This window comes from Lepisma saccharinum, chromosome 17 (assembly GCF_977018435.1).
Source record: "Lepisma saccharinum chromosome 17, izLepSacc3.1, whole genome shotgun sequence".
Taxonomy (NCBI): Eukaryota; Metazoa; Arthropoda; class Insecta; order Zygentoma; family Lepismatidae; genus Lepisma; species Lepisma saccharinum.
In genome coordinates, this window is record NC_139245.1 from 61,036,867 (window position 1) to 61,051,895 (window position 15,029).

Here is a 15,029-nt window from a genome sequence, read left to right on the forward strand (position 1 = left end):
AGAATATAACCACACACACATAGCCCTCCTTTAGAATGTCTTGTTGAACGAGATTGAAATGTTTCAAACAGAAAATAATTTATCTCTCCATCTAGGGTAAAATAAACAAATTTTGTATCCTCATAGCCAAATCAAAGAGTAAATTAAATTGCAGTTCCGCGTATAGAAAAATACCATCCTTAGTTGTTCCCATTTGTTCATACATTTTCACTTACAACTGTTGTGGCTAAACATGTTGACTGATTGACCACCACAGATGCAATCTTCGAGTCCTGATGTTAGCACGGGTGTTTCCTTGAGGTGTTAGCAAATTTTCCTACTTAACATTTCATTATCAATCATCACAATTACCTTACAGAGGCAGCAGAAGCTGAAAATTACAATAAATGCAACAGATCTTTCTTTCATAACTGGTTTGTGGTAAACCCTTTCACACTTCCCACGCTAGCAATTGCTCGACAATGAGAAGTGAGAAAAAAGCAAATCAAGCGGATAGAACCAAGAAGAGAAGTGCTTACCGAGACAATGGTGTCACAGTGTAGTCTAATTCCTTGTGTTTTGTTGAAGGAACTTATTTTGTAAGCAAGGTGTTATCTTAGTCCTGAGGGTTCAACTGCCAAAGAGTACTAGCATTTACTCCTTGTTTCTTTTCTCAGCAAAATAATTCATGGCATTACACACACAAATATATTATATTACATACGTACATTCATAGCTCATTCTCAAAGAGAATACCAAACACCAATAGAGGTTTACTGTTCACATGCTGTGTAGACCCAACTACACATGGATCCCATCATGCATCCTTTGTGAGAAATGCATATCCACATACACTTCAGTAAAGAACCTGTGCTGATGTCACCAAAATTTTAATTTCAATCAATGAATCTAGTAACGAAATTGGTATATTCATCATCAGCAGGGGTAGAAAAATTATGGTTGCCATGAGATTTGGAAATTTTCAAATGGTGTCTGAATTTTCTTTTTCTATTAAAAAAAAATATGGAAATTTCCACTACCTTTTTTTAAAAAGAACAAATACAGTATGTTTTTTATGGTGGTGTGTTTTCTGTATCACGTGCATCAATAAATCAGAATAATAAACATTAAATTGTTTTACTGTTGCTAGCTGAATTTTAAAATATTTGGATTTGCTGCATATTAAAATGTATTGCGAAGTTATTCATGCTGTTACCAGTTGAGTCTTTTTGAATGCCACTCCAGCAGCAATAATTCAAGACCTTTAATTCAATATTGTATTAATTAATCAAATGTTTTAATATCTCAAAATGTCCAGACTCCTGTATTTTGTATTAACATACACGTGGTTCATTTTCTTACAGGAATGAAGTTACTATAAAGCATAACTGCTCAAATTTGGAATGTCACAGACAAATGATTTACTAGACATTCACAGCTGATGGTAAAGTTAAAAGTTTGATTTCTATTATGATGCTCTCTCAGTTTCAGACAATGTGAAAACCTAAGTAAAATGGCAATGCCTAAATGCAGAGGAAACTTGCTGCAGTCTCACCTCAATACCATTCCATAAAACACTGCAAGATGTGGAATAATGAATAAAAACTCAATACTGTTACCTTATCATATACACCATGTATCAGACACAGTAATGGAAGAAAATCTACTGCTGAAGCCAAAGAGGCATCAGTCTAAGTTGCTTGACAGACCAGCAGTTCTCAAAGAGTGAACCATGAAAACCTATATGAAACATTATAAAAATGGGAAAACATGAACACACATTATGCATGGTGAAATCGTATCCCACAACAAACAAACAAACAAAAAAAAAGGTATGGTTTGAGAACAGCTGCTCTAGACACTACAACCTAATATTTACTTCATGGCACGTAAAGCAACTTACAACATACATGCGGCATCACAGAATGATGAAGGGAATTCTCCAAGAAAGTGAAAGGACAATGTGTCAAATATTTAATTTATTGAAAGCATAGGAAGTATATATGGATGATATATAAAAATTACATATTAAAAAACAATACATAAGTACAGGAAGTTTATATTGATCATATAATATATAAAAATTACATATTAAAAAAAACAATGCATAAGTAAAGGAAGTTTATATTGATCATATAATACACTGTGGCCCAAAAATAGGTACACAGTATATACGACTGTCGGCCTGACATTGTTCTTTGTAAGTTCATTATCCTTTTAAGATATCTTGATACTATGAATGATGGCTAGTAATTTGAAAGTACACAGTCATCCTACTACCCACTAAAAATTGTTCATTAATTGTTGATGAATAAAGTCACTGGTACTGTATACCTACTTTTGGGCCACCCTGTATATAAAAATTACACATTAAAAAAAAACAATAAATAAGTATTACAAGACACAGAAATTACATATTAAAAATACAATACATAAGGATTACAAGAGCCGAAGAAAGGTGATCATGTGGTTTTAAGACTTCTTTCAGGAGCTTGTTATGTCTCTCCATTCTGTTGTTTGTTCTGTTGCTCAAATGACACAAGCCCTTTTGGAAGCAAGGGGCCCACATTTCCTTGCATGAATGCCAGTTCTGTAAAAAATATTTATGAAAATCTGTATCTGTTTTCTCCAACAACTGTAGACATTCATTATAATCTTCCTCATGAGGGGAATAAACCATCTTATTGATAAGAGACATCAATACATCCCGTACTTCAGCACTAACAATGCTTTGTATTTTCTTCTTGAATGCCTTAATAACATGGAAAATACACAGTATTATCCATGTATCAGGCAAAAGACATTTCAGTACATGGATTTCATTGAGGTCCTTATCAACTACTAAAACTTTACACTTTGTACAAATACATTTATTTGCATCAATGAAAGAGGACATTGCAGCAGAGAGAACATCCCTTGATTCATTTTCAACAAAGATATACCCCAAAGGTCTCCCCTTGCCATTCCCATCCTCGCATAAAATTGTATATAGAGGAAAACCTTCAATGTTAACTTTGTAGGTTCCATCAACAAACAGAACATCACTGTACTTTTCAGCAAGCTCCTTCATTGTTTCAGTTTGGAAAAAAACATACGAAAACGTATCATCATCATTTTTTCCAACAACAACATTACCATTAGGGTTTCTGGATTGAAAGTTCTGCACAACATCAATGAAGAGCTCAGATTCAGTCTTACCTTCATTGTTGTCTCTTCGTAAATCCCTGCGAATATTTCTAACATCCTGAGAGGTTAACTTCTTCCCGGTAATATTCAAAATGTAACGTTTGAACTCCCTGGTACTAACACTATACTCTAAGAGATGTGCATATCTACCCTTCTCTTCTTTTGTCAATAACCGATTTCTATTATACGATGCAAACAGAGACTCTCCAATTTCATGGCAGTGATTGGTATCAACTTTCCTAATTCTGTATCTGAATGGTTTGGTCACCAAATTGACATTAACAAGTGTTGTGCAACCTAAAGCATGAAATGATTGTGTTCTCCTAATATTTTTGCCCCGTGGCTTTGGCTTACCAAAATGGGTACAGTAATATTTAGCTTTTCTAATAGGGAAATTCAACAAAATTTCTTCTGTACAATCATCACCAACATGTTTTTCAGACTTTCGGACAACCATTGGCTGAAAGTTCTCGCAAGACCATTGATTGAATGCAATGATAAAATCTTGAAATGATCCAAACTCCATGCCAGTATGAAGATCACCCCCTCCCCACAGTTTGGTGTGCGTACATGAAGAACAATGGTTTAAACAGTTTTTTGACTCGAAAATATATTGCCTGTACGAATGACATTCCTGAACTTTGCAACAAATTCCAAATAGTTTGATGAAAGAGCTTGCTGTGAAAAACAGTGAAATAAGAATTACTGGAAAGAAAGAAAATAGGAAACACACACACTCTGGACACACATTCAAGATTGGACAGGTTGGTAACAAGTCAGAACAAAACAGAGAAAATACCTTATGAGTTAAAGGAAACATTAAAGAAATCACGTAATCACGTGTATGGGACAACAGTGAGAGAAGAAGCATGAGAAAATTGAAGATGGGTTAGGAGACAATCCACGGCTAATAGAATGGCTACAATATTCTGATGCTGAGAAAAAGGTTGGAAATGCAGGACATTGAAAGGTGTTATAAAATATAGATGGAGGTAAAAGAAGCAAAGTACAGCATATAAATGCAAAAACAATTACTTTACAATTATATGTGTGGTCACAAAGGATGCGGATAGGGAGGAGATAAGCAAAACAAATTTACTGAAAGTACTGTGTCTGACATCTGAAATTTGGAGTGGTTTGTGGGAGGTTGAAGACAGATCAAAATGGATAGATTTTGGAGTACGGCAAGAAAGAGGAGACTTTGGAAGAGCAGGAGGAGACTTAGGTGGCGTAGACTTTAGTGCAGTGGGACAAGGAGACTTTGGTGGGGCAGACTTAAGCAGAGCAGAATGAGATGGACGAGACTTTGGTGGGGCAGACTTTAGAAGAGTGTGACAAGGAGACTTTTGTGGAGCAGGATGAGATGTAGGAGACTTTGGTGGGGCAGGATGGGATGGAGGAGACTGTGGTGGAGAAGATTTCAGTGGAGCAGGATGAGATATAGGAGACTTTGGTGGAACAGACTTTAGTGGAGTGGGACAAGAAGGAGACTTTGATGGGGCAGGATAGGATGGAGGAGACCTTGGTGGAGCAGGATGAAACTTTGATGGGGCAGATTTAAGCAGAGAAGGATGAGATGGAGGAGAAATTGGTGGGGCAGATTTAAGTGGAGCAAAATGAGATGGACAAGACTTTGGTGGGGCAGACTTTAGTGGAGTGGGACAAGGAGACTTTTGTGGAGCAGGATGAGATGTAGGAGACTTTGGTGGGGCAGGATGGGATGGAGGAGACTTTGGTGGAGCAGATTTAAACGGAGCAGGATGAGATGGAGGAGACTTTGGTGGAGCAGATTTCAGTGGAGCAGGATGAGATATAGGAGACTTTGGTGGAACAGACTTTAGTGAAGTGGGACAAGAAGGAGACTTTGGTGGAGCAGGATGAGACTTTGGTGGGGCAGAATGAGACTGACGAGACTTTGGTGAGGCAGGATGGGATGGAGGAGACTTTGGTGGAGCAGATTTAAATGGAGCAGGATGAGATGGAGGAGACTTTGGTGGAACAGACTTTAGTGAAGTGGGACAAGAAGGAGACTTTGATGGGGCAGGATGAGATGGAGGAGACTTTGGTGGAGCAGGATCAGACTTTGATGGGGCAGATTTAAGCAGATAAGGATGAGATGGAGGAGACTTTGGTGGAACAGACTTTAGTGAAGTGGGACAAGAAGGAAACTTTGATGGGGCAGGATGGGATGGAGGAGACTTTGGTGGAGCAGGATCAGACTTTGATGGGGCAGATTTAAACGGAGCAGGATGAGATGGAGGATACTTTGGTGGGACAGACTTTAGTGGAGTGGGACAAGAAGACTTTGGTGGGGCAGACTTTAGTGGATTGGGACAAGAAGGAGACTTTGGTGGAGCAGGATGAGACTGAGGAGACTTTGGTGGGGCAGATTTAAGTGGAGCAGGATGAGAAGGAGACTTTGGTGGGACAAAAGTAGGAGTAACAGGCTGTGAAAGATGTGGCTTTGAAGGGCCAGATTTTGCTGGTGGGGGGCAAGGAAGAGGTATTTCTGGAGAGGAAGAAGGAGTATGAAGGGCATTTGAAGATAGTGTAGTAATGAAGTTCTGAGGAATGGTAGAAGAATGCAACTTTACGATTGAGGAATACAGTGACTTATGTAGGGTATGAGGATCAGTCAGAGGCAGGTTTTGGATGCAGAAAGAAGAAGGTTGAGGAGACTGAACGGGAATAGCAGGTAAGTTGGACACTGAAAGTGAGGGGACAGGATCAGGAGCCATGCTTGAGATATTGAAACAAGTACTTATCTGTTGCACATGCTCCAGAATCCTCTGCTCCAAGTATGAAACACCATCAAAATTCAGATGAAGTCCATCCTTTGATAGGTATTTCCCTGGAAAACTTCCCCAGTCCAGAAATGATGCACCAGTTCTGGAACAAAGATCCTGCAGCTCGTTGTTCAGCTTTCTTGCACTGGAAAAGCAAAAACCACTAGCAGAATGTTAAAATTAGTAAAGAAAAGTTACCACGTTCAGATTTCATATAGCACCCTCCCCCCAAATGCTAAATAAGTAACATTATGGTGCACACTGTTAACCTGCTGTTCGACATGTTAGCGCTCCACTAACATTGAAATTTATGTTTATATATCTGTTGTAAAATACGAAAGCTCCCTGAGATGCAGTCTAACTGTTTTCTTACAGGTAGTAAAATGTAATAGGGTGGAGCTGTTCCATTAACTTATTAGGAGATATGCAGTGATCACCGTCAACACATTGTGAGATGTTAGTGTAATGCCCACATGTCGACCAACTGCGGAACTGAGCATATATGTATTCACATAACAAACAAAAAGTAATGTTGAGAACCAAAAAAGATCAACGAAATTTGAAAAATGGAGGTGCTACCATGATGCTAACATCATTATTTGACCTAATTCAGACCTCAGAAAGCGCTGAGTCAGTAAATGAGTTTAAGAGTTTATTTTGCAATTCATTTCGAAACAAAAGATGGTAGCAAAATGCACCCCACGCCGCTCAAACATGAAAAATTAACATTACAGTGTGTTACTTTACATTGCATGTTTTCACCAAAAACTACATATGCAAGCTACTACGTATTATACATATTTCGTTACAGATCTGCCAGTGCAATGTGAAATAGACATAAGCCAAGCGTCAGGTTAACCTTGCAGCAGGTTTTCGCATATGTAGATCCAAACGTGCGCGCAAGAATATAGTTCCACTGAGATGGGTTCTATTCCGACACAACTGCATACTTGCAAGAAAACAGTTATTTAATTTGTAAAATACAGAGAAAATAATAAATCCATTAGCAGGTGTGGACTTGATCGGTTGCAATCACTGTGCAGACGAACTTGGATCCGCAGATTCGCCAACTGGAGTTTGTATTGAGCTGAGGAATCCCTGAAGCCCAAGTGCGAGTCAAGCAAGACTGAATACGTTGCAGAGTGCGTGGAATCCGTGATACCAGTGTTGCACATCCCACTATTTTAACCCTATGTTTATTGTGATTAATAATCGTGCTATACAGCGGCGAGAATGGCTGAATCAAGCAAGGTCTCCTGTTCAGCGAGTGTTATTGTGGGCTTCATCCGAAGGGAAAAGCTCTTCAAATCAAGCAAGTTGTTTAAAACGCATAATCCTCCTTACGGAAACAAGATCAAAGTAAAACAGGGCGTGAGGTGATTTGCCGTCAATGTGCGCACGAACTGTATCCCGGGTGTTGAATGATTTGCGGTTTGAGTTTAGGAAGAGGAAACGATTTTTTGTTGTTTGACGACAAAAGAATGTCCCCGGTATTAAAAGATATCCCCATGAGAAGAAACATTGTTTATTATTTGGACCAGACGTGCTTTAACTCGGTGAGGGGAGGGGCGGAGCGGGGGCGTACATTGATTTTTTTTATATAACACCGTGCAAAACCACCGCCAGGGCTGAAGAAACCGACGAGAAAGAGAGAGGGGAAGGGGGAGGCTTATTGTTTCACCCACTGACGGCAATGACGTCTTTGTTGAAGGCGCATATATTTACTGTTCCGTGCAAGGAAAGGGATGGATGATTAGCAAGAAATGGACAGACCAAGATTTGAATCCTGGTTTAGTGAAGTGATTCATAAATTGTAACCAGAATAATAGCAGCAGACAATGCACCTGATTGTATATATCCACAATAACAAATCATCCTTTTTTTTTTGCTGGTATAACTTGAAGTGCGTGTGTCTTACAGTAACAAAGGTTTTCATAAACGTATTTTTTTATAAACCAAAAACAATAATTTGTCATTAAATTCAAGAGGGCCTGTCGTTGTTTACTTATATATTTTTTTATTTTTATTTTTGCGTGCTCGAAATATACACACATGCTCATGGGCGTCCGGAAGGGGGGGGAAGGGGGCCGTTCCCTCCCTGGAAAATGAAAGTCAACCAAAAATTATGTATTTCACACATATAATTTCATTTTAGCCACAATAATATGTGTTAATTATTGCATTAACACAATAAATTCTAATTTAAGCAATGTTATTAGGGAACTACACTCTTTTGGGGGAAATGTGACTTGTTTGCCCCCCCTGGGAAAAATACTCTCATGTTTCGAAGATATTTCGCATTTATATTAAGTAATGACACATTTTTTTAAATAATTTATGCGCCGAAAGTACTTCTAAAATGTTGACAAAAAGAAACAAATATATTCTGCTTGACATGCATGCGGGTTTTGATGTGTTGTGCGGTTGGCAATACTGTGGATTTTCTCAGTGTCTGCGATGTAAGCAGCTCGGCGGTTGAGGCAAGACTGGCACGGAAGATTCTGTGCTCAGTTCCTGCGCGGATTGATACATAAAACCTGCTGCAAGGTTAACCTGACGCTTGGCTTAGTAATAGAATAAAAATGTTCTTGCTAGCTAGAATATTTTATTTGATATCTGCTTCAATATTATGTCTGATTATATTCTTATATTTGCAACAGGTGTCTCATAACCATGTTAGGTAGCAATATAATGAAAAGGTTATTGCTAGCAAGCACATTTTGTTGTTTTCATATTGTCATTAATGGTCCTGCTGATAGCTGAACGATACCTAATTATTTTAATACTTATTTTATATTTTCATTTTTAATAGTAATTTTATTAGTAATGTTACTAAATAATAGCAATAGAACACAAATCCACATCGACGACCCAAAAACCCACTATGGAGATGGAAGTTCACTCTGTGGACAAGCCAATTATTACCAATTTATAATTTTTAGATTAACTAGGAGCAAATGATCTTGGCCAAGGTTAGAATTGGACTAGGTTCTTTGAGAACAACATTTAATTATTTCTACAAATTTTAAAACAATTTTATGGCTTTGTGAAATCATATAATTTATAACCTTATATTTTGAGAATGGCCCACATACAATAATAATAAAGAAAACAGATTAAAGAGGTTAAGAAATGGATTTACCAAGCGTTGATCAGCCCAGCCCGAGAAATTTCTTCTGGATAGAGAGACTTCTTGCTGTTGAGGTCAAAGGTGTTCACATTTCTGGGCAAAATCCCTGAAAATAAGACAAATCAAATATAAAGTTAGCAATTATCTGCACAAAAAAAAACAACAGACAAACATTTAAAAAAACAACGTACATTTCATTCTACAGAGTTTAAGTTCATACTTATAGGCAGATGGCTTGTGATTGAATGTCTATACAAAATATAAATAACTTAAGTTTTGCAAGTATCTAGGTAACTTCTGCGATGTTTCTGGACGCAACTGCTCCCTTCCTCAGGCTGCTCACATTTAGGTTATGTATAAATCATAACCACGTCGAACTCACCACAGGTACAGGATATAGGATTGGTAAAAGGTGCGTGGTTAAAAAATAATAAAAATCTAAAAGCCATTACAGGTGCACGTCATACTACCATGCTGTTTCCCTGATAACCTAAATGTGAGCAGCCTGAGGAAGGGAGCAGTTGCATCCTGAAACGTTGCAGGAGTTAACTAGATACTCGCAAAACGTAAGTTATTTATATTTTTATATTAAATTTGTGAGTAATTTGCACAACTTTCATCATGAAGTCTATACAAAGAAATCAGTTAATAAGTATGAGATTAGTCTAGATTTATGAGTGTGGTGCAAAGAATTTATGCATTTGTGATCCCCAACAGTACCATGCAAATGTGAAAAAGAAAAAAAAAACCCAAAACTAAGAAAGAAAAGAAATAATGCAATACCTGAAACAACATTTCCTGTTGGGTGAAGCGACCTGATGTTCGACAGCAAGACCTCAAAGTTGTGCAATACAGCTGCAACGTTTGTCAATGGTCTCCCACTTCTCTCTGACAGGTCATTTGCTCCAGTGTGGATCACAATAACATCGAAATAAGGCACAAGGTCCTCAATGTGTTCCCACAACTGGTACACTTTTGACCCAGGAAAAGCCAGGGAATGGTAGTCATTCCCTTCACCTTCACATGTGTGCAGGTACTTAACCTGGCTGTGTCCAACGATAAGAAACATCTGTAATTAGAAAAGTCTCATGTGAGTAGAAGTGAATGAAATATTATATACTGAAAAACATCAGAGTTTATTCACAATGGTGAAGCTATTTTACATGAATATCAATTTGGCTTCTACGATTGTGGACACTTCTACATTTAAATTACCCTATTGGAAGTTGCTACATCCCAGAAGTGTCTGTGATCTTATAAGACGAGACTGATTTCAAATATGTATGTGAAATATATGATGGATAGAATGTTTGAATGTATAATAGAATATACACTTAAAATGAATTAAATACAAGATTTTAAAAATATTTATGGCTAAAACTGGAAAATTAATATTTATCTGAGCTCCGATGAAATTTTCATACAACACAAGATAAAGGTGTTCAGAAGACCCAAAACTCAGTGTAGAGACAAGTTTCCACTTTGGAGAACTCACCTGTACCTTTCAAAAATGCAAGATTGATTAATTTAATTATCAGTTTTTGTCGTGGAAAGTAGATTGTTTCAGTTAAGGCTTGAAAGTTGCTGTGAAATTCATTTCATCATAGAAGATGCAGGATAGAAAGGAAAGTGTGTAAAAAGCAACATATTACACACACAGGTTTTTTGATCTGGTTGAATGTGAATATTTGTGCGACATAGTTAAAAACCAGGGTCCCCAGTTTCCATGGTGCCTGAATTTTCAAAATTCACTTCTAAAAAAAGTTTGAGTCGCTTGTGGAAATTGCAATTACTTTTTTCATATAATGAGTGCAGCAGGTTTTTTTTAGTTGTGCGTTTTCTGTATCATGTGTACCATTAAATCAGAATAACATACAATTAAATATTTATGCACAGTTGCTAGCCAAATTCTAAAATCTGCAGTGATATCATAGTGCCTGCCGTACATTAGAATGTATTGCATAATTATTCATGCTGTTACCAGTTGAGCCTTCATTAGATTGCACATGCAAAATTTTAATAAACAATAAACTCTTCGAGAATCGAGAGCACATACCTTCCTATGCACAATGGATGTTGGAATAGATCCCTCGACGAGTCTCCTGCAGTGTTCCGCCCTCTTCCAGCAGTACCTGTATGCAGTTCCGGAGAAAAAACACAATGTAATTCCATTCTCAATTAATAACTTTAGATTAATGTTGTGTATTAAAAAGTTGAGTTAAAAAGGTCACCACAGCAGGATTTGCAAAATCAATATTTACAAAGGAAAAGAAATGAAGCTCACATCAAAGGCAGACCAACCAACGACAAGCAAGGGAACATATGTACCATATTTCTTTTAGTCACAGAGGTATCTTATGTGTAGCTATGGGGCAAGCAGCAGTCCATACTGGACAAAGCAAAATAGGCTGCTCTTTAAAACAATTATAATTGAGACTTTAAAACCAATCTTGCTTGTGGGTCATATTTACTCGGTTTCCATCTTAATTAGTTAAAATATTTTCCTATGGTTACGTAGCAGTACTGAGAAATATGCCCAAGTTAGTAACAATTTAATTTACTTTGCAGAACAATCAAGTAAGCATTTGTAGGGATCGTTGCAATGCTGAAGTCATATAATGGGTTTTTCAACATAAGGTTTGGCAAAACACAAGAGCTTAATCGGTACTAGTTTACTATCCTTCGGACAGATCTCTTCATTTCTACAGAAGAAACTACTTACCGTAATAAGTTCCTGTAGTATTGTCTAACATCTGGAAGGTGTTTTGTGTGATGTGGGAATGTTTCATAGCGGAAATTCAACCATTGACGCATAGCCCCATCAACCATTTGTGGTAAGGTTAGGTTAGGTCAGAATAGTTAAAAATTGGTTTCGAAAAAAATATCCGTAGCCCCACACACCATTCTCGCATAGCCCCACGAACCATTGACACATAGCCCCACAAACCATTTGCGGAAACGTACGTTCTTCAGTTACAAAAAAACTTTTTTTTACAAAAAAATGATCAAAAAAATGTGAATACACGTTAAAAAATGATCCGCGAAGCAGATAGGTAAGTAGAAATGTCAATAATTGACGAAACTCAGAAGTTACAGGTGTCCGAAGGATAGTAAACATTTACCGTTGTGGTCATTCTAGACATTGTATTCACACAGAAAATGACAAGTGTAAAATTGAATAATTGCACAAGCAGAATATAGGATTGTGGACAATTGGACAGCTCCAAAATGTGATCTGAAAAAAAAAAAAAAAAAAATGTAAAAATTCCCATATACCATGATTTATTCGGAATTTAACAATCGGAACTTGGACCTTAGAAGCATGATAGCTTGAGAACTTTTTTTCCACAGCATAATTCCTGACAGCATAAACTTCCAAATAATGCCCATAAATATCGATCCACTAAATGACCCTTCACTCCTAGTAAAACTTGCGAAAATTATCACACAACCTGTTTCCGGACCTGATCGACAAATAGCTGTACCCTTGACCCTCTGTACCCTCTTGAGAAACTGAAATATCTTACTTGGTTGATGAAGATTTTGTTGTTTATGAACGTTTTCAGTTGATTTTAGCTCGCCAAAATGTGTTATTGTGAAGTAAAGTACAGCTGTTATCTTGTTACTTTAACGTGTAGCAGAACAGTCCGAAAGCTTCGCACAAGTGAATATAGCACCCAAAACGACTTTCCACAACAGCAGATATAATTTTGGGAGCGATTTTACAATACAGGGAATTTCTCCATTTTGTTTGAAATTCGGCATACTCACTAATTTTGGCCCCCTAATCACGAATCTGCAGTCAAAATTTGGCGCTCACACGTGGAAATAGCAAAATAATCGAAATTAAGTTCTTATTTCCACACCCTCGATTTCCGAATTTCCCGCCGGTTCCGGGCTCCGCCCCTGGGGTAATCGACCTACCGCCCCCAACCGCTATCGCGGCCCCGCCTCCGCTCCGCTCCGGCTTCCCGCCTATATCTATAGACTCCCTGTTAAGGGCATGTTAGAAAGTGGCCGATTCACCTGCCCCCAAATAAGCGCCAAATTTATACGTGAGCGCCAAATTTTAAGTGCAGATTCGTGATTAGGAGACCCAAATTAGTAAGTAACCGAAAATTCAAACAAATTGGAGAAATTCCCTGTATTGTTAAATTATACCTAATTTTGCATAGTTAGGTTAGGATTGCAAGGTTTGGTACTGAAAAGTTATTTTTGACGTGTTTTTACGCTATTTTACTGTGCATACCACCAGTTCTTACTAACAAAAAGCGGCGACAGTACTCTGAAATTGCAGGTTTTAACTTACGTGGGTCATACTTTGGGGTCAAATATCTCCATTATTTGCTTTTTCCGTGCTGGAACCAAATTTATATTACGTAAAACATCGAAATCTATAGATTAAAAACAAATTCAACATAATTCTCGAGGGAGTACAGTGGGTCAACGACCCCCAAAGAGCTACCTATTAAATATGGTATGGGAGAAATATCGAACAACTGACAAAAAATGCTATGCATAATTCAAGCGTTGAATTAAAAATTAACAACGGAATGAAATTAATCGACAATGCATCTGAAAAGTGAGAGAGAAAAAAGCAAAAATAAGACCGCCTTTGAAGTCTGGAATAGCCATTACTGAACGATACCTCGTACAACCTATGCAACTAGGTAAATACACGTTTCCTTGTTCCCGGGTTCTATGAAAATTAGTTTTGAAAACTGCCAACAAAGAGATACAACAAAAAACGACAAAAAATCTAGGATGGAGGGTTGTATCGCAGGTCAAGCCAACCATCGTTTTTAATTGTAATGAGCTTTTAATAACCCATCGGACATTTATGAGTATAAAATATGCCGCAAAAAAGCCGTAGAGGAACGTTTTACGCAAGAATTCTGTATCTATAAACAATCTGAATTTGAAAGCCATCACGATACTGAGATTGCAATTCTCGCATATACGCCAATCCTGACGTGCATGGATTGATTAATTTAATACGAATTTGGCACATACACACACACATATGCAGTTCGAAAGCATAACGAAGCTTGTACTTACAATATATAGCTGAAACTACTGCTAAATAAGGTCTTCTATGACACCAAGAAATGCAGCTTCCTTTCACAAACACGACAAGAAAGAACAATATGGATCTGGATGCCGGGCGTTTAAACTTTCCTCCGCACTCCTTACTCCTTATCCTCCAACGTCATTACAGTTACACAACGTCACCACTGCGGCCATGTTCCCATCGATGACGTCACGACATTGTTTACTTCCGGTTTTAGGGGTGTAGCAGTGATGCCAAAGGCAGGGAAATTTCCCTCGGCACAGGGAAATTTGAGGGTGAAAAGGGAAAAGGGAAATTTAATGAAAAATAGCTAAAAAACAGGGAAATTTAAACTCACATTTTCGTTTCATTCTTTTAAAAGTTCGAAAATATTTTATTTCAGCGTGTACTTTTTCCAAATGAATAGTTAGCAACAGTGACACTTTTCAGTAAGCTTTCTTTCTCCCTGTTATAGATGACCTAGACAGGCACGTATCCAGGAATTCCTTTCGGGGGGGGCTCAACACCATTTTGTTAAGGGGTATAGTAAGAACCTCACAATTGTGTGTTTAAGACCAGAGGTGGCAATTGGGTTCCAAAATGGGGGGGGGGGTGCGAGGGGCGTTGCAAAGAAAGTTTACTTTCTCTTGGTAGCCAAGGCTTAACATTAAGAGGTCATAATGTTGAGGCAAAGGAAATAAATAAATTGGGGAGCAACTATCCCTTAAATCGTTGCCACTGTAAGGCTATCATTTTAATCAGAACGTGAAATCGGAACATTTTTTACCACTCCACTCCTCTTGTTTCCATGCATTAATATTGTGTGCCGGAACCATCTCAGTATGTGGGTTTGTCCATTTTTTCTCATCAGGCATAAAAACATCTATGGTGTGTTTGA

General features: G+C 37.8%; 1 protein-coding gene across 1 annotated transcript; it reads right to left on the minus strand.

Annotated features, from left to right (window-relative positions):
• Positions 1-2,036: 2,036 nt before the first annotated feature.
• LOC146001441 (uncharacterized) lies at positions 2,037-13,399 on the minus strand. Its single transcript, XM_083138761.1, has 4 exons — positions 13,391-13,399; positions 9,865-10,150; positions 9,094-9,187; positions 2,037-6,096 (listed from the first exon to the last, which is right to left on the minus strand). The coding sequence occupies exons 1-4, from the start codon at positions 13,397-13,399 to the stop codon at positions 4,197-4,199; spliced, it is 2,289 nt and encodes a 762-aa protein (XP_082994887.1). The 3' UTR covers positions 2,037-4,196.
• Between the last annotated feature and the right edge of the window lie 1,630 nt (positions 13,400-15,029).

What these genes read in the sequence shown, in the direction of transcription:
- LOC146001441 (XM_083138761.1), bottom strand. An exon ending in AACAGGAAATGTTGTTTCAG is followed by an intron (nt 9,188 to 9,864) that starts GTATTGCATTAT and finishes TCTTATTTTCAG; the next exon opens with GGATTTTGCCCAGAAATGTG. An exon ending in GCTGGGCTGATCAACGCTTG is followed by an intron (nt 6,097 to 9,093) that starts GTAAATCCATTT and finishes TTGCTTTTCCAG; the next exon opens with TGCAAGAAAGCTGAACAACG.